A 19,886-nucleotide genomic window follows, 5' to 3' on the forward strand; every position below is an offset into this window, starting at 1 on the left:
TTGAATTAATTTCCTTTATTTATATATAGGAAAGACAATAAAAGAATATGATGGTCTACACCAGATATTTGACCCCAAGTGTCCTCTCTAGCAGACTTTCTGCTCACATTATCCATAGCAATGTCTCTGCTTTGCCTTTTCTTCCACAAAAACACAATACTCCTACCCCAATATGCCATGGTCAGGATTAGGCCTTGCACTTAGGACCTAAGGCACAAGACTCTGCCACTTGAGCCAGAGAAATCTCTACTACAGGTGTGAGGGAGGAGCAGGCAGGGGAAAACAGCTGGGGAGGGACATGGGAGGGAGCTGTGGTCCTGCAGATGTGCTGCTTGGGGCTTGAGTTGGCCATTTGCCATCAAAATCAGCCCCTGTTCCATTACTGATTTATATAATACATTGGTTTACACAGTATATACTGATATTGGATTGCTATAACATATCTGGTTGGGCTACTCACCTTGCAAAACATCATTTAAAACAAAATAGATCATGAGTTTAGGGGGGCTCTGCCATCTGCTGCTCAGTTCAGGGTATCCCAAGGGAAAACCCAAATTTTAAAGGGCAGATCCATCCCAGAAAGCCATCAAATGACAGCAGCAGAAAGAGACTAATGGGGTCCTAAGGACACATCTGGAAAAACAGCTGTGTGTCTTGGCCTGCCGTGCACACTAAAAGCATCCAGAAGTCATCAGTAACACAATGGGTCTTCACTGAAGCCCAGAAACCCCAAATGCATCAGGTCAGTCTCTCTTGGCTGGAGAGGTTTGTGCCCCTCAGTCTCTTTTGGGTGTCTTGCAATAAACAAAGCAATAAAAAAGCATAAACTCCCTCTGGTTGACCTGACACTGATTGTCTTACAAGCTCACTGCCTCACAGACCAGTACTGCTACATTTTGGCATTTTCCAGACTTTTTTCTACCTTCGGGGTTTTTCATGGGGGGTTCCCAAACCACATTAAAAAGAAATATAACAACTGAGCAGAGGTCACCCCAGAACCAACTCAGTGCCATGGGAAGGGCTGCAGACAGGGTGTGCATGGGACATCTCCATCCCTGGGGCCCTGCTGGGTCTGTCTTCCTCCCCACGCCTGTCCCTGTCACCTCCCCAGGCTGGTGGCATGGCTCACAGCAGGCAAGACATGGCTATGATGAAGCAAAAGGGCACTTCTCCGAGCTGTTGGCAGCTGCTCATTTCTGCGTTAGCTTAGGTACATTAAGGCATGAAGACCAAGTGCATAGGAAGCAGCGAGACCCTCCAGGCGCCTCCAAATCAGCCCCTGAGACCTTTTCCGTTGAAATGTTTCTCAAATCCTCCTCCGAGATGCTCACTGTTATCAGGGCGAGGAAGAGGAGCTTCTGGCTTTGGGCTGTCCCCATGGACACTGCCCATGTGGCTCAAGGTGTTGGCTAGAAGACGAGTCCATGGAAGGAGCCGGATCCGCCCCCGCCCGCTGCTGGGCTGCAGCCCCCCGAGGAGCTGTCATCATCCTTGTCCCTGTCCAAGTCTCTCCACCACAGCGGGGACTTGGGCAAGGCAGAAATATAGGCGGCTCTGTTCCTTGCTTCTTTTTCCTGCTCCTGGGAGAAGGAAGGGGAGAAAATAGCACAAGGATATCAGCACATAAAAGACTCAAGTGGGGGGGTGCTCCCACCATCCCTGAGGAGCCAAGAGCCTGTAAGGTATCCCCTGGGAGCTCCCTTCAAATTAAAGTGGGGTGTGACGGCCATGTGCTCTAGAGCTCAGCAGGAGGGATGCAGCAGAACATTGCAGCTCTTCAGCGATCACACCCAGCCCTCCTGTGTCACCTGTGGGAGAGAAGGGACCCCCCAAATCGCCCCACATGCTGGTCATGTCATATGAGACACTGTTGTTTGGAAAGCATTGAGCTCCATCAGCTGAATGAAATCTGTTCTACTTCGTATTCCCAGCTCACCCATCTGCCCAGGCAAGCTGTGGATGCCCCATCCCTGGAAGTGTTCAAGGCCAGGTTGGACGGGGCTTTGAGCACCTAGGTCTAGCAGAAAGGGTCCTTGCCCATGGCAGAGGGGTTGAAACTGGATGGTCTGTAAGTCCCTTCCAACCCAAACTATTCTATGATTCTATGATAAGAAGAGAAAAAGTTAAAAAAAGAAGACTTTGCTTGCAATGGTTCAGGTGAATGTCAGAGGTGGTAGGAACAGCTAGTTACCAGTGAGTGAAGGTGGGAAGGAGAGGAAGGAGTAGAACGAAAGGAACAAGTATTTTACAATGAAGGTGGTGAGGCACTGGCACAGATTTCCCAGAGAGTCAGGAAATCTGCCTCCACCCCTGGGAACATTCAAGATCAGCCCACATGGGGGGGCCTCTAAGCATCTGAGTTGAAGATGTCCCTGGTCAGCCTGCAGGGGAGGTGGACTAGATAGCCTTTAAAGGTCCCTTCCAATCCAAACTATTCCATCATCCTCTCTTTCCCAGGCACTTCAAAGAAAATTTTGGGCTGAACTTTCAGGAGCAGACAATAGCAAATCAACCCCAAGCACAGCCACAAGGTGTCTGGCACCAATGTCAGCGCCCAGTTTCATCAGGAACGTATAACCTGTTTATATCTGGGGGCTAAAAATGAAAAGGGATTTCTCTTCAGGAAGCTGGTGGATATCTGCAGGATTTTAACCACAGGACAGGATCCCACTGCTGCCTGGATTTGTGGGAACGTGGCCCATGAGTCGGACAGCTGCAGGACCGCACCCTGCTGTGCACAGCAGCGGGAGTTACCTGCAAGAAGAGGATGTTATCTTTGGAAATGGCTTCCATCAGGTCCTTGTGGAGGGACGGCTCTCCATGCAGGCGGCTGGCCTCAGCCAGAGCCTCGTGCAGCAGGCAGCTCTGCCGCTCCGGCCGCTGCCGGTAGAACAGGACATAGGCAGTGTCCTTGGGGAAGAACGAGGTGACGTTGCTGACCGATTCGAAGGAGGAGAAGGAAACTCTGGTGTCATTGAAGAGGTACCACTGGATTTCCAAGTCCAACTGTTTGTCAGAGGCTGGTTTTGGCACCCCATCCTGGGGCTGCCCGTGGGGGACGGTGTCAGTGCACTCCCTGGAGTAGCAGTAGTAGTGGCCACTCTCGGAGGAGATGCCTGAATGCACCACCACACTGCAGAGGTCATACACAACAGTCATGAAGCCACTCCCTGGGACAGCACCGTCCTTCCCATGCTGGCAAACCTCCTCAGTTTCCTCTGGAGCAACAAGGATGGGTAGCTTGAGCACCACAGGGATAGAGACATTGTCCAAGATCTTCTTTCTCTTCATAGTCCGTGGGTCGAAGGAAAACCGCAGCAGTGTGAGGATGAGGTAGTGCGGACCCTCTGTCAGCTCTGCCACCTTCTCAGCATCCTGCAAGGATGCACATTTCTCACAGTGGTATTTATTCTCTGCTGTCAGTCTCTCTGGGGATAGAAAATAGTTGATTAAATCTGGGACAGATCTGGAGTCCTTGGGAGCACATGCCTGCTCTCTGAAAGTTGAGAGAGGGTCTTTGGCTGCATCCACCCCAACACCATTGCCATGCAAGGGATTTGCTGCTTCTCCTTGTTCCTGGGAACCTAACGTTTCCACTGACATTGATGGGGCTGCATGGTCACTGGCCATGGGGGCCTTCCTCTGGATCCAGGGAGAGCCCATGAGCTGGCCTGCATTTTCTGGAGGCTCAATGAACTGTGGGCCAATTTCTTCCACTGGTAGAATAGGTGTGCTCCCATGCACATTCCTGTCCGATGGAGGAAAAGCCAGGGACAGGTCTGTGAAGACTTCTTCTCGGGAGGAAACATTCAGGCACTTCAAGCAGCGGATCTTTGTCATCATTTTACCCCCAAACATCTTCTCAATCAATGTCTTGTTTAAGTAATGATGCTCCACTGCCTGAGGCGTCAAGCTGGATTCCTTGAGTTTCTGGTAGATCCTTTTTCCAGTTTTTTCCTCTTCATGCAATCTTTGGCAGGGGAGAAAAGGCTGTGTTATGCATCAATACAACACCAAGAGGCAGTTTTTAAAGTAGGGCTCCTGTTCTTCACTGCAAGTAGTTAATCCCAGTTAACCTGCCTGTACCCAGGGGTCTGATGCGTGGGAAAAAGGTGGGAAAGAGTCTGACAGGACTTGGGAACCTGAACTACTCATGTGCCACTGACCACATACTTCTAGAAGGATCATTGGGACACCAGAGATTTGGTATTTCTAGGTAAAGGCAAGAATCAGTATTTTACAGAGTAAGCTGAGTGGCTTGTCAGGTGAGTCTCTAAGGTTGGTACAATTTTAGATTAGGTATCAGGAAAAATCTCTTCACTGAAAGGGTGAAGGGAGTCAGACATTGGAACAGACTGACCAAGGAAGTAGTGAAATCACTGTTCCTAGAAGTGTTAAAAATGTGTAGAGGTGGCATTTAGGGACATGATTTAGTGGTGGACTTGTTAATGGCTGTACTCAATGATCATAGGGGTTTTTCCAACCGTAATGACTCTGTAATTCTATGAATTCCTTGTGTCCTCAGAGCAAAGGCAGAAATTTTCAAGTTGAACTAAGTTCTGACCTAACCCCTAAAATTGTCCAAACAGGGTTTCATTAGAAACAGAATTTCATTTCAGACCATTCTCACTATCCCAACCTTCCAGTCTCCCAGCTCCTCTGGGTCCCAGCCACGTGCCCTGTTTGCATGTGGGTTAGCACTAAACACTACACTGGGGTTTGGGGACGCTGTTGTGACCAGGCCCCAGGATGACGGCGCTCGTCACGTACCGGTCCAGCAAATACTTGAGGTACTCTGAGCAGTCCTGCTGAGCTCCAGGGGTGAACCAAGGTGGCCAGGAGGCAGAGAGGAAGCTCTCAGGGGAGATGGCAGGTCGCTGGCAGCAACACAGAAGAAAAGCATTTAATCCCAGAGATTTTTCCTCAATTTCCCAAAGGGGGATGGAGAGAGGAGAGGAGTGGTTTTTTAGGTGGTCCACTGGGAGCACAGTGTTCTGTGCCTGATGAGATCCCTTTTTTCCCCCTACAAAGGCTAATCCCAGTGCACAGGAAGACTTTCTTGGTTTGCTGCAAGCCAGGATGGTAAGGATGAATTTCAGACATTATTCTATGTATACTTCTATAAAATAAACACATGGATATGTGTTTATCATTCAATTTTTAAATGGTTTATTGACCTGACCCAGATAATTCTACTTAATTCAGCCTGAATTTAATTTGCTGCTCCATTTAATTTGATCAGGATCTCTCTCATGAAATCCTTTCATTAAAAAAAAAAATCAACCAAAAACCAAAAACAAAACAAAACAAAGAAAAACCAACATCAAACCAAAACAAAAAAACCACTAAACTTTCACCCAACATTCTGATCACTGCAGGCAGGTAATCTGTGTTACCAGATAACGTAATTGCTGTCATTAGGAAGCAGATATTTAATTAATATGGAAAAAGACCCATTTTTAGAAAAAAGGTAACTTCAAGAACAACCCAAAGAATAAAAATAACCAAAAGGAAATTAACAGGAAACTATAACCATCAGCTACACCACATGCTTCTGTACTAGCTCATCACAGAACACAGACACCCTAACCTGCCATCAAAACCTAGATTCTACTATTACTCAATATTAAATTTTACAGGATGTCTATATTTCCTCCTCAGGTCATCTGTAGTGACATAATACCACAATGCTACCAGCCAGCTCTGCCAGTCAAGGCTTGGGAAATGAAGAAGCCTGGATGACTTGCTACCCAGCAAGGGAAAATTCACTGCCTTTCCAAAATCTTGTCTTTCTAGGGACAGAAAGAATATTTTCAAGAGAAGAATTAGATATGACCTAGCTGTACCTCCAGGAGTCACTCCATTAAATTTCACATTTGCAATGGGAATATTTACATTTACTTAAGGGTGTTTTTTTTATTTTACTTTCCTCACATACAGAGGATTCAACAATCTGGAATCTAAGGGGATTTTTATAATTATCCTTTTAACAAAACCACTTTTAAAGCGATTTTCTCTGATTGCTAGTGCTTTGCTGGGCAGCAGTGGGACAAGGGAGCTGCTCCAGTCTTCTCCCTTGCTGCACAGCAAGAAACAAAGCCTCTGCTTCACACCAACAAGCTTCTCAGCTGACCAGAGATGTAAACTATTACCTAATGGACTTCATTGTCAAAAACATTAGTTATGAAATCAGCCCAGCCCAAGAAGACCACAAACTAAAGACAGGCAGCCTGGTGTGAACATAGCCCACTTTCATGGGTGATAGGAGTTTCCCTCCACCTCTCCCAAAATTAGCCTCCTTTATATAAACAAAATTTGTCCCATTACAAAATCCCACCAAGATCCACAGCTCCTTATCAGCACGTTGGAGCCAGCAGGAAGCAACTTGGAGACGAGCCTTTCCGCAGCCGACAGTCCAAACAAATAACTAAAACATGAAATAATTACCTGACTGTGCTCCAAAAATGCAAAGAGCCACTGGAGCTTTGTCATCAGGGGCTGGGAGTTGCCCTCAGTTAAATTCAGCACCGAATGCCGAAAGCTGTGAAAGAAAAGCAGAGATGCAATCTGTGAGATGGAAAATCAGTGTGGGACATGCAAGGCTGGAGTGACAAGCAACCCCTGGAGCAGTCCTGAACGGGAGCAAGGGAGGAAAAACTCACTCTGAAGCCATGAAAAGAGATTGTATGATGCTGTTCATGTAGCAAGTGTTTCCCAAGTTAATTAACCCAATCTTTCCTGTCTCTGATTTAGATGCCAGGCGTGGGTAGAAGCAGGCCAGCTCGTTCTTCTGGGAGGTCCAAGCATTTTGTCCCAACAGGTGTTTAATCCGGTCTTCATTTGGAATCGGGAGAGCCTTGGAAAGAGAGATCTGTGTTACAAATCATCATCTGTCCTCACAAGGGGAAGCTGAGGGCAGGCACTAATCTGGTACTAGTGACAGGGCACAAGGAAACAGCATGAAGCTGTGTCAGGGGAGATTTAGGTTGGATATTAGGAAAAGTGTTCAGCATGGGATGGCTGGACACTGGAACAGGTTTCCCAGGGAAGTTGTCATGGCACCAAGCCAAGAAGCATTTGGACAATGGTCTCAGGCACCTGGTGTGATTCCTGTCCTGTGCAGGGTCAGGAGTTGAACTCAATGATCCTCGTGGGTCCCTTCCAACTCAGGGTATTCTGTGATCCCATGACTGACATTTTCCCATGAAGAAACAGTAATGGGCAACTGAAAAAGTCCTCTGCTAGAGGCATTCACACAACTAATTTTCCTGCTCTTCACATGAACCTTCCTCCATGCACAGAACAGTTTACTTGTTTGTATTAGTCCTTTAGAGGCATTTCAGAATAAAGTTATAGCTAAAACCTACAGGCACCATCAGGACTTCTGCAGGCCCACCATTTGAGAAGTAACTTCCTTCAACCTGCCTACACTGGGCTCAGACTCCGAATTTTAATCCCCTTTCTTCTACCACCATCTGAGGTGTTGAGGTCAGGATATCCCTACCAGTGAGACAGTCCCTCTATTCTAGCTACTGACAGAGATGCCATTCCATATGGAAAGCAGTAAAATGACTGAGAAGGGCATGACTCACTTTAACTGCTTCTAGGACTGGTTCATAGAGGTCTGGGAATCCTGAGAAGCGGAAGAACATGCAGTGGATGAGCTCAGCCAGCTGCTCCAGGGAGCTGGTTGCAGAATTGGAATCCTCCTTCTTCAAAGAGGCCACCAGCCTGGGGATGTGAGGGAGTAGCTGGAAAAGAAAAATTCACTACAAAAATTACCCCACGTTATTCACAGAGTGTTAATACATTTAGGGGAATTAATTCACCTGCAGGCAGAAAAGACAGTAAACAGGAGTTAATAAGGACAATAAACAGGACTTCAGTGCCACTCTAGACTTTGCCCTTCACCCTTTGAACTCAACAGCAACTCTCTTGTAGATTTTAGCAACCTTAGAGGGTTTTCTGTTGCATGACACCTGCAGGTTTGTGCTGCTGCTTTGCTGAGCTGCAATTGCCATTCTTTAATCTCCCCTAAAGCCCACATTCACGGTGGAAAGGATATGCTGACTGCCAAGTGCAGGGATTCAAACCTGCAAGGTAGGTGGGATGGGATTAGCCTACATGAAATGTTGTCTGCTGTGCTCTTAATTTTATACCGAATACACTGTACTGGAATTGGTATGGTGGGATGGGTAGCAACAGGCATATAAGCAGCACAGTCTTTATTTTTCATCTCAAAAACGTAAAAATGCACGAACAGATGCAAATGCAAATGATCCATTGCTCACGGGCACCCTCTGCTGACCCTGCAGCTGCACACAGAATTAACAACCGATTTCCAACCCTGCAGATGTGCTAGTGACCCAGGCAGTTACACAACCTCTTTCATATTTATATTTGAAGTTATTTTTAGCCCAGTGTAATCCTGGAGAAAAGTATCAGGACCCCATTCCAGCCATTTCCAGATCATCTCTTTCTCACTTGGTCTTCTTCTCCTCTTTTCCTTTCCCTTCCAAATGTTGAGATTTTAACTATTTCCCTTCCAACAGAAAAGGTTGTTGGGGAAGAAGATCAATTGCAGCACCTTTTTGTACATCAGAATTTTGCCAAGCTGTGATGTGAACAATTCTCAAAACCCTTCCAAAGTGCCAGGGCAAACGCAAAAAGACATGGTTTGGCCCTGTTGGGTTTTGGTATTTTTAAATAAAGGAGGAAATTTATGCTTATGGACTACAGATGGAAACTTCAAGCCAAGAGCAACTCACAGCTTTTGGAGTGTTTCAAAACTTGATGTCCAACTGAAGACAACACATTGGAATTGCTCTATTTTTAGAAACCAAAGAGTTTCTCAAGAAATTCAGGTTCCTTCAAAGTATCTCCAGCTGAGGAGTGAGAAAGCATCAGTTGAAAATGTTGTCTAGCTTTGCTTTTTTATAGCTTTATCTGTTCTGTGAACTTCAGGTGAAAAGCCAAATATAAGGGCTTTAACCAGAAAGTACAAAATCAAACATTAATAGGAGTAATTTTTCCATCACTGCTTTTATCAGTTCAATCACTACAAGCATGCTTTTGCCTTCAGCCTCACTTTTTAAATTCAGCATTCCAGAGGCAACACCAGCAGGAAGCAGAGCTGTGCCTTAGTGCCAACAGCAAAGCAAACTATAAAATATCACTGTGGAAATGAAAAGTGGATATCCAAACGTTGCCAAAAGTTGTTTTTGCTTTTAGCAGAGAATTCGTGTAGTGAAGTGTTCTGATCCAGTCTTCTGGTCTTGCTGCACTGATGTTGTTCAAACCTTTCAAAGACGATGCACCACTTAAAGAAATGGGTGCCACGTGTTGGTGACAATTTAAAGTCACACGTGGGATGGGGCCCACCGAGTCCAACACACAGGAAGGCACCCGCTTAGGACAAGCAAGGCCTGTTAAATAATGTATTCCCTGCCCTCCACAGTGAGGGCCCTCTGAGATGTTCTCAATGCAAAGGCTCCACCAAATGCACTCCAAAGCCAGAGTGGCAACATCTGCCACACCTTAGGTGCCCCCCTATCCCTGCTGCCCCACAGCAGGGTTACACTCAGGACAATGGCCTCAGCCAAGTGCCAGACTCAGCCTTACCAAGTGAAATGCCTCGTGGGAGTGCTGGAAGCTCAGCAGCATGTACTGCAGGACAGACAAAGCCCCCTCCCTCACAATGGGGTACAGCAGCTTGGAGAAGACCTGGTGGAGGAGAAAATAAAGCAAATGAGAAGGCAGGATGGCGCTGCAACCAGCAGGAGAAAGGAACAGTAGGAAACAGAGGCACTGGGCATCTCCAATGGCCGCTGGTCTCTTCCTACTCCATGCTGGATGTTGAAGCAAGCAGCCTGTAACTAGGTCTCCAGAGTCATCTCCTGTCCTGAGCATTGGCTCAGGGCACCCTTAAAAATACTGTGTGGGTTATCCTCACCCTTTCAGCCTTGTGTAATGCCTCTATGACAGTGCTGCATCTCCACATCTCCTCATGAAAAAATTATGCAAGCACAGCAGAATGCTAGATTTTCTAGAACATGCCTCTTAATTTATTTAGCAATTTGGAACTTTATCACTAACCTTTCAGACAAAGAGATAAAAACAAGTATCTTTTTCAAAGGCTACATAATTATATTTGTTCTACTTTACAAAAAATACCTCTATACCCTCTATTGTTGTCAGATCATAACTTCTAAGGGTTTCCAAAAATCACATGTTATTTTATGGGCTGCGTCCCTTTCCTATGTATTAATAATGAAAGGAAAGAAAGAAAATCCAGAGATGCTTGGCTACTGTCCCACTGCTCAGTGCACTTGAGGGATCACAAAGACAAACACAGTAATTGATAATGTTCCAGTACTGACAATTATAGAATGATAGTATCATTTAGGGGAGAAAATACCTCTAAAATCATTGAGCCCAGCTGTTAACCCAGCACTTCCAAGCCCAGCATTAAGCCATGTCCCTAAGAACATAGTTTTAGTAGCTTCTATGATGACTTCTTCTGGTGGGTCAGGTGTTATCCCCATTATATGAAGGAGGGAAGAGTCGGACCACAGCATGGAAGAAGTTCTGAAATAGTGACCATTATCCCTTGGGACAGCTTGATCACAATTTTCAGGGAGAGCACTACTCACTGCTGTAACAGGGGATGGCAATGGCAGCGGGGGCTTTATCTACACTAATAAAAGAACCAAGCCAGGGCACAGGCCTGGAACTGACCTGTGACTGTGCAGGCTATTAATACACTCACTGATATGTATTTTACCTGTGCCAGCCAGCAATGACCCAGGCATGGTCAAAGGAGAGCATGTCACATTCCCAAAAGCAAGTCTTACAAGAGCTTCATAGTTTGGGAAGCAGAGTGTTTGACTGGTTTGAAAATCCTTGGCTACTTTATTTCATAACCTTTAAGATATCAGTACCTCTGCAGACCATAACCGGCAGAATCCCAGGTTGTTCTGGAGAACATCATTCCTAGCAGCAAAATCAGCATCCCTTGGGACAGCAAACTCTTTTTTCTCTATACATCTCATCTTGTCATTTGAAAGGCAGGGTGATATTTCAGGTACAAGATGGAATTTCTGTGGTTCACATTCACATTTAAAAGAGCCAACTGACCTTTTCTATTTTCGAAAGAGTGACTTCAATCAAGATGCTGAACTTTTTCACTGCAGCCAAACCCTTCAGCAGAGCAATGATCCACTTGTCTATGTTCTTTCCCAGGGGCCAGGACACCCAGTCAATCATCCTGAAATGAAACACAAACTCTTAAATAAATTTAATGCACATACCTGTAAAAGTCAAGCTCCACTCTGGGTCAAACCTCCTCCAAACTGGTGTCGAGTCACTGGGATGAGACAGGCTCTGCACAAGGCATTTCACACATTATTCAAAGCACAAAAAAGCCTGAAGTAGAAATACCCCAATGTCACCATCACACTCTGGTTCTTCAGAGGATCAGGCCCAAGTCCATTGAGTAAAGTGGAAATTTTTTCCAAAAATTTCAGTCTAGTCAAATTCAAGCTTTTAAAACTGGTATTGTGCTCTACATACTAGTCATGTGAGGATTTGATTGAGGTCTCTGCATTGTCACCATTAGAAAACAAATGATACTGGTTTGATCTCCGCATTGTTTCTGGTAAGGAAAAAACACTCAGATTCATATATTTTAGTTTTCAGTGTGGGAAACACTGATTTCCAAAAACACATTAAAAAAACTCCACCTGGAAACTCTAATAGAAGTCAATTATTCCTGAATGTCACAGGGAAAAAAAATTATTTCTAGCCATTCAACCAACATGTTGTCAAGTTTCTGCAAGAAATAAGTGCTTTACAGAAGTTTCTTGTAAAACAATAACCTAAGTGATTACACATTGTTTCTGTCAAAATTGAATGTTAAACAACCAGGAAGCAAGTAAGACTTGGGATCTCCAAGTATCCAACTTTGCTGGCCATTTCAGTACTTTTGATTTGAAGACACCCCAAACCTTCAGGCTACACCTCAGTTCAGCTACCTTAGTCAGTTCCTTTTACTTATAAATCTGTATCTTATGCAAAATAAAAGAAGGGAAGATAGATAACTAACCACCACAAGGCAGAGTAGGAATCAGTGAAGTTTACAAGGAACTGGAAAAATGAAACTCTAGTCAGTAAAAAAACCCTGAAAAGCAGAATATGTTAGTGTTGAAAAATAATAAAAGTCAAGCCAAGGTGGATAATAAAGCAAATGCCAGAGAAGCTTCCACAGACATTTGCATCGCAGGAGAACAAGGAATGCCATGCAATCCCTGTTTGTGAAGATGCAGAGCTGTCAAGCATCACCAACACAAGAGGAAGATCAAGGAGTCACAAGGAAGACCCTGAGGATTAGAAATGTAGAACTGGAAGGAAATGTATTGATTCAAAAGGCATGCAAGGCACCAGAAATGGAGGCTACAGTAACTCATCTGCCTGAAGACAACCAGGCAGATGCCAGGTGATTACAAATTCCCAGTGTAACAGCAGCCATGGAAAGGACCATCACCACCTGTGGTGCAGAAAGAAAGGTGTTCTCCATAGCAAAACAATGACCTCAGGTTGTGGTCAGGCTGCCATGGTGAACATGGTGCACAAACACCACCATCTGTGCCCAAGACCAATGAACTGTGTGGAAGAAATCTGTTCAGGTGGTAGGGGAAATGACGAACACTTCCTGCAAGAAAAGCTTAAAATAACCTGGCTTGTTTAGCACAGCCACGAGAAAAAGCAGAGATGGGAAGGGACTGCTCTTCCTGCACCTATTGAAGGAATAAACACCAGGGAGGCAAAAGATATTTCAGCTATTTCTGTTGGCATAAGATCAAATGAACTGTAAGATGGCCAGAAATACACACAGACTGGCTGTTAGAAGAGAGATTTGACCCACTAAAGCAACCCCGTGGTGGAAGAACTGTGAAAGAACAGCAGTGGGAACACAGTCCTGCTTTGAGGAGCAGAGTTGAACACTAATGAAAGGGGTCTGTAATGTCAATGCTATAAAGCAGGGAGATGGATCCAGAGATTCAAAGATCTTTTTTCTCCCTATCTTCTTTAAACAGGCCTAAAATAACCTTATTTGATTGAAGCTATACTTTGCTAGCACTGGTAGCTAAGTTACAGTGCTACCTGTGTTGCTACAGTAGGAAGAAATTACATTTTAAATTCACATTGCACGATCCACAAATATTTTAGTAGTGATGACCCTAATTTGACAGAAGAGTCATTGATTTGGTATGCTAAATTTTTAAAAGCCTAGACCCTGATCTCCAGAGATGTGAGTGCCTGCATAGCTGTGAGACAGCAGATGCCTTCTGCATCCAGACCTGGGCTCTTTGGAACAGATACATCCCCAGGGGAAAAAAAATAAAACCCAAATCTGTGAGCACCTCTGACATCACAGAAGCACAATAATAGAGTTTATCTAAAAATAGACAAATTCAGTAAAAGAGCTTGTGGTGTGCACTTATGCCAGCAGGTGACAGCCTTGCTTTTTCCACCACCACTTGTTCTTTACAGGCTTGACCAGAAGTTCTACATAAGTCCAGTTCATTCCCCTGCTACTCCCAAACCCAAACTTCAGAAAAAACACTTCTGCATGAATTCAGTTTGTCAGGGATACTAGGGTAAAAGATCTTCAATTTGTACATTTTCCTTTGATTTTCTAGGCATGAAGCTCACCTATCAAACAGCCTGGGGTCATGCTGGTTTTGGGGCACTCATCTGCCATAAACATGCTGCCAAAACTTCAACATTTATCCTAAGTGATGTTAACTACATTCTGTGGGCTCTGACTAATTATTTACTCCTCCTTCTGCATGACAAAGTCTGTTTTAAGGAATGATGCTGTTGATTTGGCAATCTCTGTATTTAGACACTGGCACTCTAAGAAGATTCATCTGGAGCTTGTAGCCACAAGTGTCCAGAAGGAGAAAAAGATGGAGAAGAGGGTTAGGAACTGAACTGATAACCTAATATTTTGTCTTGGGTTGCTCTGGACTCTGGGAAAACCATGATCTTCCCCAGCAGGCCAAAGAGAAGTAACTCCTTTCTGCATACATAAACTTCCCATCAGGAATAACATGTTTCTGTCATGTAACCTTACTGGGAAGGATACACAAATCCTGTAATAAGAAGAGGAAAAAAGATGCTTCCAGTGAGATCAAGTCAGAGCAGCTCCCTTGTGTTAATTGCACACCCCACTGCATGTGAATATCATTTGTTTAAATGGAGACCTCTAAGGGAAGCATGGGTTAAAGACAGAATCATGGAATAATTTAGGCTGGAAAATATCCTTAAGATCTTTGAAGATACACCCAAGCAAGTGCAGAGCCAGGCACTGGAGCACAGAAGAACTGTAGGACTTTGACATAAGAGTGCAAAGAAGAACCTGGTGATGCCAAAGAGGGCACGGGTGCTGCAAAGACCAGGTCTGGCATGTCAGGTAGCCTTTCACCCACTACTCTTCATCATGCTTTGACTGACTTTGTCTGTCCAGCTGCAGCACACCCACCTGACAAAGGCCAAGGTGGGACCTGGAAACAGCTGGGCATACCTCCCTCACCTAAGTCTTTAGCTGTGACTGGTGGCTTAAGAAGATATCCTTCTGAAGGGAGACAGAGATCATAATGAAATCATGAAAATGAGATTTTGGGGAAGAAAAAGGCCTCAATAGCTTCAGGGAAAAAAAATCAAACCTCTTCAACATAGCCTATATTGGACATCCAATAATGCAATTATTTATAAGAAAATAAACTAAATTAAGCCAAACAAATATAATAATAGTCATAATCATAATAAAAACCACTCTTTATTCTAGTTCTCTAGGGCCTCAGGGCTAGAAGAAATTATACAGAAGTTTTCCTTTCCCCTACACACTCCTCACCAGGCAGCACCAGCCAAGCTGTTTGGGCTAAAACCACACGGGGCATTTCTCCAAACTGAGTTAAAGCTTTCACTCCCACAGCCTCTCCTACCTGCCAATGGCCATCATCATTTGCACATCAGTGATGCTGTCATCATTGGTCAGGTTTCTTATGACGCCATTCATGAGCTCCAAAGGGACAAACTGAACCACGCTGGCCAAGGCATTGGAGGGCGCTTCCTGTTCCTCTGCAAGACAGGGATCACCCCCAGCAATGAAGATGTTAGTTGACAGGAAAAACAGGCACACTAGGATATTCTTGTCCTAAAAACCAAGTAATTTCTGCCCACAAAAAATAGAATAATAGAATTGTTTAGATTGGAAAAGCTTTCAAAGATCAAGTCCAACCCTTAACTCAGCGCTGCCAAGTCCACCACTAAACCACATGCCCATATGCCACATCCACACATCATGGAGCAGATACTGAGCTGCTGCCAACAAGCAGTGTAGAGTCCACCATTGGCTGTGCTAGGAGGATAATTCCCCAGATCCCAGTGCAGCACATAATGAAGCTGGATCTTAGCAGATGGCTGCTCCCTTAAGCCATATGTAGCCCCAAGGGAGGAAGAGATTACAGGCACATGTTTGGCCCCACTCAGGTACCAAATTTCCTCTGCTTGCTCTCTTTTTACTAAATATTGCAAATAATTGCAAAAGGATGCAACTGCAATTTTGCCTGCCTGGAAATGGGCCTCCTTCTAATGGATGAGGCCATCATACTGAAAAACCCATCTCCTGTTGTCTCAGGAATAGCTAAAGCAGGAGCTCACCAGCCTTTCATGGCACAAGTACCTCCCAAAAACCTTCTGAAACCCTCCACAATAACCTAAAACCCCCAGAAGTTGAATAAATATTCCATGTCTCACCCTAAGATGCAACCAGTCTTCAGAGAGTCAGTAGAGCTTCATACCTCTAGGTCAGTGAGAAATAACTGCTTAGCTTTATCTGTGGTAGGGAGCAGGCTGTGGGGCACCACCAAGTCAGCCAAAAGAGAGTGGCATTTCTAAAAGCTCTCAAGTTCCACTCTAACAAGCTGCAGATAAGATGCTTTCCCTTAAGCCCAGGTGATGTTGGAAAGTGCTGAACACAAACTTATGCTGCAAATGCTTCGATCCTGTTAACAGCTCCCGTCTGCAGACTCCCTCTGGTTTCAGGGTGATATTGTTTTCCCAGCTCAGAACCCTGGTAACTTTTAGACCTGCTTGTCTGTTATATTTCATCTGCAGCTGCATTTCTGTAGTGAATGAAAACCCTGCAAGATGTCAAACTAATTGAGTTTGACTTCATCAGAGCCAACATTTACATTCCCAGTCTTTTTTTAATTATTATTTTTAAATTACCTGTTGAAGAAATGATAGTGAACAGTTCTTTCAACGAGGGCAGGATGGCTGAGGTCTGAGTCCTCCAGATCCTCTGCAGCAGACCACTCACTTTGTTCACCTGCTCCAAAAACTCCATGATCTCCTCTTCCCCCTCGGAGACGCACTGGAACTGCCCGATGCACCGGATCAGCTGCTGACAGAAGAGGAGCTGGTGCTTTCCTGTGGGAATGCACTGAGGATGCTGCGTTAGAAGTTTGCTGATCTTCGCACACTGCTTGGGGCTGGGCCTCTCGCACACTTTCCGGAGCACCTCGATCCTCAATAAGCTGAAGATGCTGTTTGCTGATGGGCTTTCCAGGACAAACTGCAGTCCTAACTGGATATAATCAAGGACATAATGGCTTCTCTTCCCCAGAGGTCCATAGCCTTCCTGGAGGAGACTCAGCAGGAAGCGGACGTTGAAGAACTCCTCAAATTCCTCTGGGTGATAGTGGCCATAGACCTCCAAAACCTCTTTCCCAATCTCTCTTTTATACTTGGTGTCCCCAGTGAGATAAAGCTTGGTCGACAGCTCCAGCATGGACCAGCACTGCTCGCTGTCCATGGGCTGCTTCGATGCCTCAATGACGCGCCTCACAAGCCCTTGCTTCACGTTGTTGGGGTAAGAGGACATCACTACAGCTTCCAGTATCTTATCCATCTCTGCTTCCTGCTCCTAAAAGAGAGGGACAGAGCAGCAGGTTAGTTCTGCTGAGCTTTTAAGCCCAGGCTGGGGCAAGGGAGGCCAAAAAACCAGAGCTATCTGGAACCACTCTGAAGAGGGTAATTCTTGTGGCTTTTTCATGTAGCATTCAGAAAGGTTTCCACTCTGGTGATGTTTGACTCAGACTAAAGACCCCAGATGGAATGGATACACAAAGATACGGAACTTCTTCTGATTACTCACAGATTTTTGTCTTGCAAACAACTAAGTACACACCCACAGAAGGCACAGTGGGGAATTAAGGGAGCCAAGGTCTTACAGTGGTGTCTCCTCACTCAGGTGTCCTCAAGAGGCAGAGATAGTCCTGATGATTGTCTTCACATTCAGGGAAGGAGAGAAAAGCCCTGGGAAGCAGAGGTGGGATTGCAGCCTCTCTGTGCAATGGCAGGGGTGTTTGTTTAACATTTACACCGTGCTGCCAGCCACTCCATCTGAGTGGTGCAGTCTTGGCTGCTCCCCAGGGACCTGCCGCATTTGTATGCGGGACCAAAGCAAGCGGGGAGAGAAACTGCAGAGTCAGGCAAAGTTTCCCATTTGTCACAGCCTGAATTCACCAGCAATAAAGCATTGAAGAAGAGTTTAAAAAAAACAAGGAATTCCCAAGGAAAAGCTCAGAATAACATTTATAACCAGTTGTTGGATGCACCACAGCACAAAAGAAACAAAAATCAAAAAACAAAAAACAAAACAAAACAAAAATAAAAAACAAACAAACAAAAAAAACCAAACAAACAAAAAAAACCCCACCAAAAACTAAACCATTATAGAGTGATAAAATTAGACAGTCAGGATTTTTTATAATGTATTACAGGGACTAAAAAGGCTCATCCACAGCAGGTCCCCCCAGCACAATGCACTGCACAAATACACATTTGGAGAAGGTCCCTTCCTGCCTATAGCCTAAAATGAGCCACACTCATCTGACCAGAATAATAATTCCCACCTTTGTGTTCCTCAGCTCCCTAATCTGTGAAATGAGAACAACATGCACCAGTTCCTAGTGGGGCTGGTGGAAAGATCCTTCATTAGCACTTGAGAATCATTTGAAGTTTTTCAAGCGGATGGGGTTACAAAGAATACATATGCAGATGACATGTACCCCAAGTATGGTTTTCACAGATGACAGCCAGAAGAGACCTCAGCAGATGCCATCCAAAGACCATGCCATCCCTGGAGAAAGCCTGTATCTGAGCCAGAGAGTATCTTAGCTCCTGGTAGACAGCTGCTTGAGGGTGGAGGAGTAAAACCGTGCCAGACACAAACATCAAGCTTTGACTCACAGCTAATTGGCTGGGAAGCCTTCCTACTTCACTAAATATCACCCCTTCCCATCATTGCTTGCCCACAATCTCCCAAGATGACAAAAAACCATTATCGATAAATATATATACATATATATATATATATATATATATATATATATATATATATATATAGCCACCTCCAATCCTCCAATCCAGCGATGACCACAGGCTACGTTGCAATTCCTCTCCAAGAACCACTTTGCCCTTTCTGGCCCCTGCCTGCTGACTCATACATTCCTCTGCTCATGTGCTGGATTTATTTTTCTCCCATCAAGCACTATTGCTGCCTTCCCTGCAACAAGCCATGGCAGAGCTATTGCTCTCCATCACACTGTTTCCCCAGGATAGAATATATAAGCAGGACTCCTGAGGGACCAGCCTGCATTAAACCAGTGGGAAACGAGGACAAGATAAAAGGAGAAGACAAAATCCCACAGATAATGTCTTTTCACCTCAACAGAAAGTACCACAGTGTCAGCAAAGGCTAAAAGTCAACCTGGAGAGCAGATGGGGCTTGCAGACAGTCCAAAATCAGGAGGAGCATTTGTCCTTGCTGTAGCTCAGGGGCTGCCTTGGCCAAACACAAACTGGCACTACCTGCAGTCAGGCTGGTAGCCCTTTCACCTCCTCTCTGCAGGTTCCCAGACTGATCCCAGACACCCCAGTCATCTGGCACATAGATAAGGGGCCAGGAGGAGATAGGAGGATCTACAGTGCTCATTGGTTATGTCTCACTATGACTTCCCTGGAGCAATCCATGCTGAGCCAGGCACAGTGATTTGGAAACACCACACAGGCAGGATGGTCAAACAATGGCTACAGCTCTTTTAGACCTAACCCCACAAATCACCACAGTCCCCTGGTGTATGTGGTGTTGGGTGCTCTCGCTGTCTCTCTCAGGTGGGATGGCTGCCCACCACTGTCCCCACTATGATGGTGCTTTTAGCTACTTTAGCATTGCCAAACCTCACCAAGGTTTTGATGCAAAGAGTCTAATTTCATCTGAATTTGAGATGAACTTGCATCTCCTAAAAGGGCTTGGTTCTTCCTCAGGCTGATGACAGAAAGGAACAGGAGGACGGGCTTCCTCAATATTGCTGCCTGGAGTGCAACAGGGTCATGTCTGACATTGTGTAGTAGGACAAGGCTGAAACAAACTCCCTCCACAGTCAATAGGCAAACAAGTCCCAAAGGACCTTCTTCCTCAGCAGGAAACATCATAATGACTTATATGGACATAAGGACCTTGAAGACACACAGGGAGAACCACCTAAGTTGACCCTGTGGTAAAGGGTCCATGGTCTCCTCACCAGTGAAGGGCTTTGCAGGACAAGGCTGGGCTTTAGCTAATACAGTCCCACCTGCACCTCTCCAACCACCCTGTGTCAGTGAGAGGGGACAAACAAGCCCATGGCTCTGCTGTGTATCAGGGTAGACCAAACTGCTCCCTGGGTGTGGGCCAGACAAGGCCAGGATGGAGGATGTTAGCCAGTCCCTACATTACAATCTGAGAATTACATTAAAGCAACATTTAAGTGGCT

The 19,886-nt window shown here is 45.2% G+C and overlaps 1 protein-coding gene across 2 annotated transcripts in view; it reads right to left on the minus strand.

Annotated features, from left to right (window-relative positions):
* The window catches only part of USP35 (ubiquitin specific peptidase 35), a 27,015-nt gene continuing 7,129 nt past the window's right edge, over positions 1-19,886 (minus strand). For both annotated transcript variants that reach the window (XM_058045023.1, XM_058045022.1), the window contains exons 2-11: positions 16,297-16,993; positions 15,009-15,144; positions 11,137-11,266; positions 9,622-9,723; positions 7,593-7,751; positions 6,663-6,856; positions 6,448-6,541; positions 4,771-4,877; positions 2,755-3,970; positions 1-1,580 (exon numbers count right to left, since the gene is read on the minus strand). In XM_058045023.1, the coding sequence (XP_057901006.1) occupies positions 1,410-1,580; positions 2,755-3,970; positions 4,771-4,877; positions 6,448-6,541; positions 6,663-6,856; positions 7,593-7,751; positions 9,622-9,723; positions 11,137-11,266; positions 15,009-15,144; positions 16,297-16,978 (2,991 nt within the window). In that variant the 5' untranslated portion in view covers positions 16,979-16,993 and the 3' untranslated portion in view covers positions 1-1,409. The remainder of the gene's footprint in view (positions 1,581-2,754; positions 3,971-4,770; positions 4,878-6,447; positions 6,542-6,662; positions 6,857-7,592; positions 7,752-9,621; positions 9,724-11,136; positions 11,267-15,008; positions 15,145-16,296; positions 16,994-19,886) is intronic.

The sequence above is a fragment of the Melospiza georgiana genome, chromosome 2 (assembly GCF_028018845.1).
Source record: "Melospiza georgiana isolate bMelGeo1 chromosome 2, bMelGeo1.pri, whole genome shotgun sequence".
Lineage (NCBI taxonomy): Eukaryota > Metazoa > Chordata > Aves > Passeriformes > Passerellidae > Melospiza > Melospiza georgiana.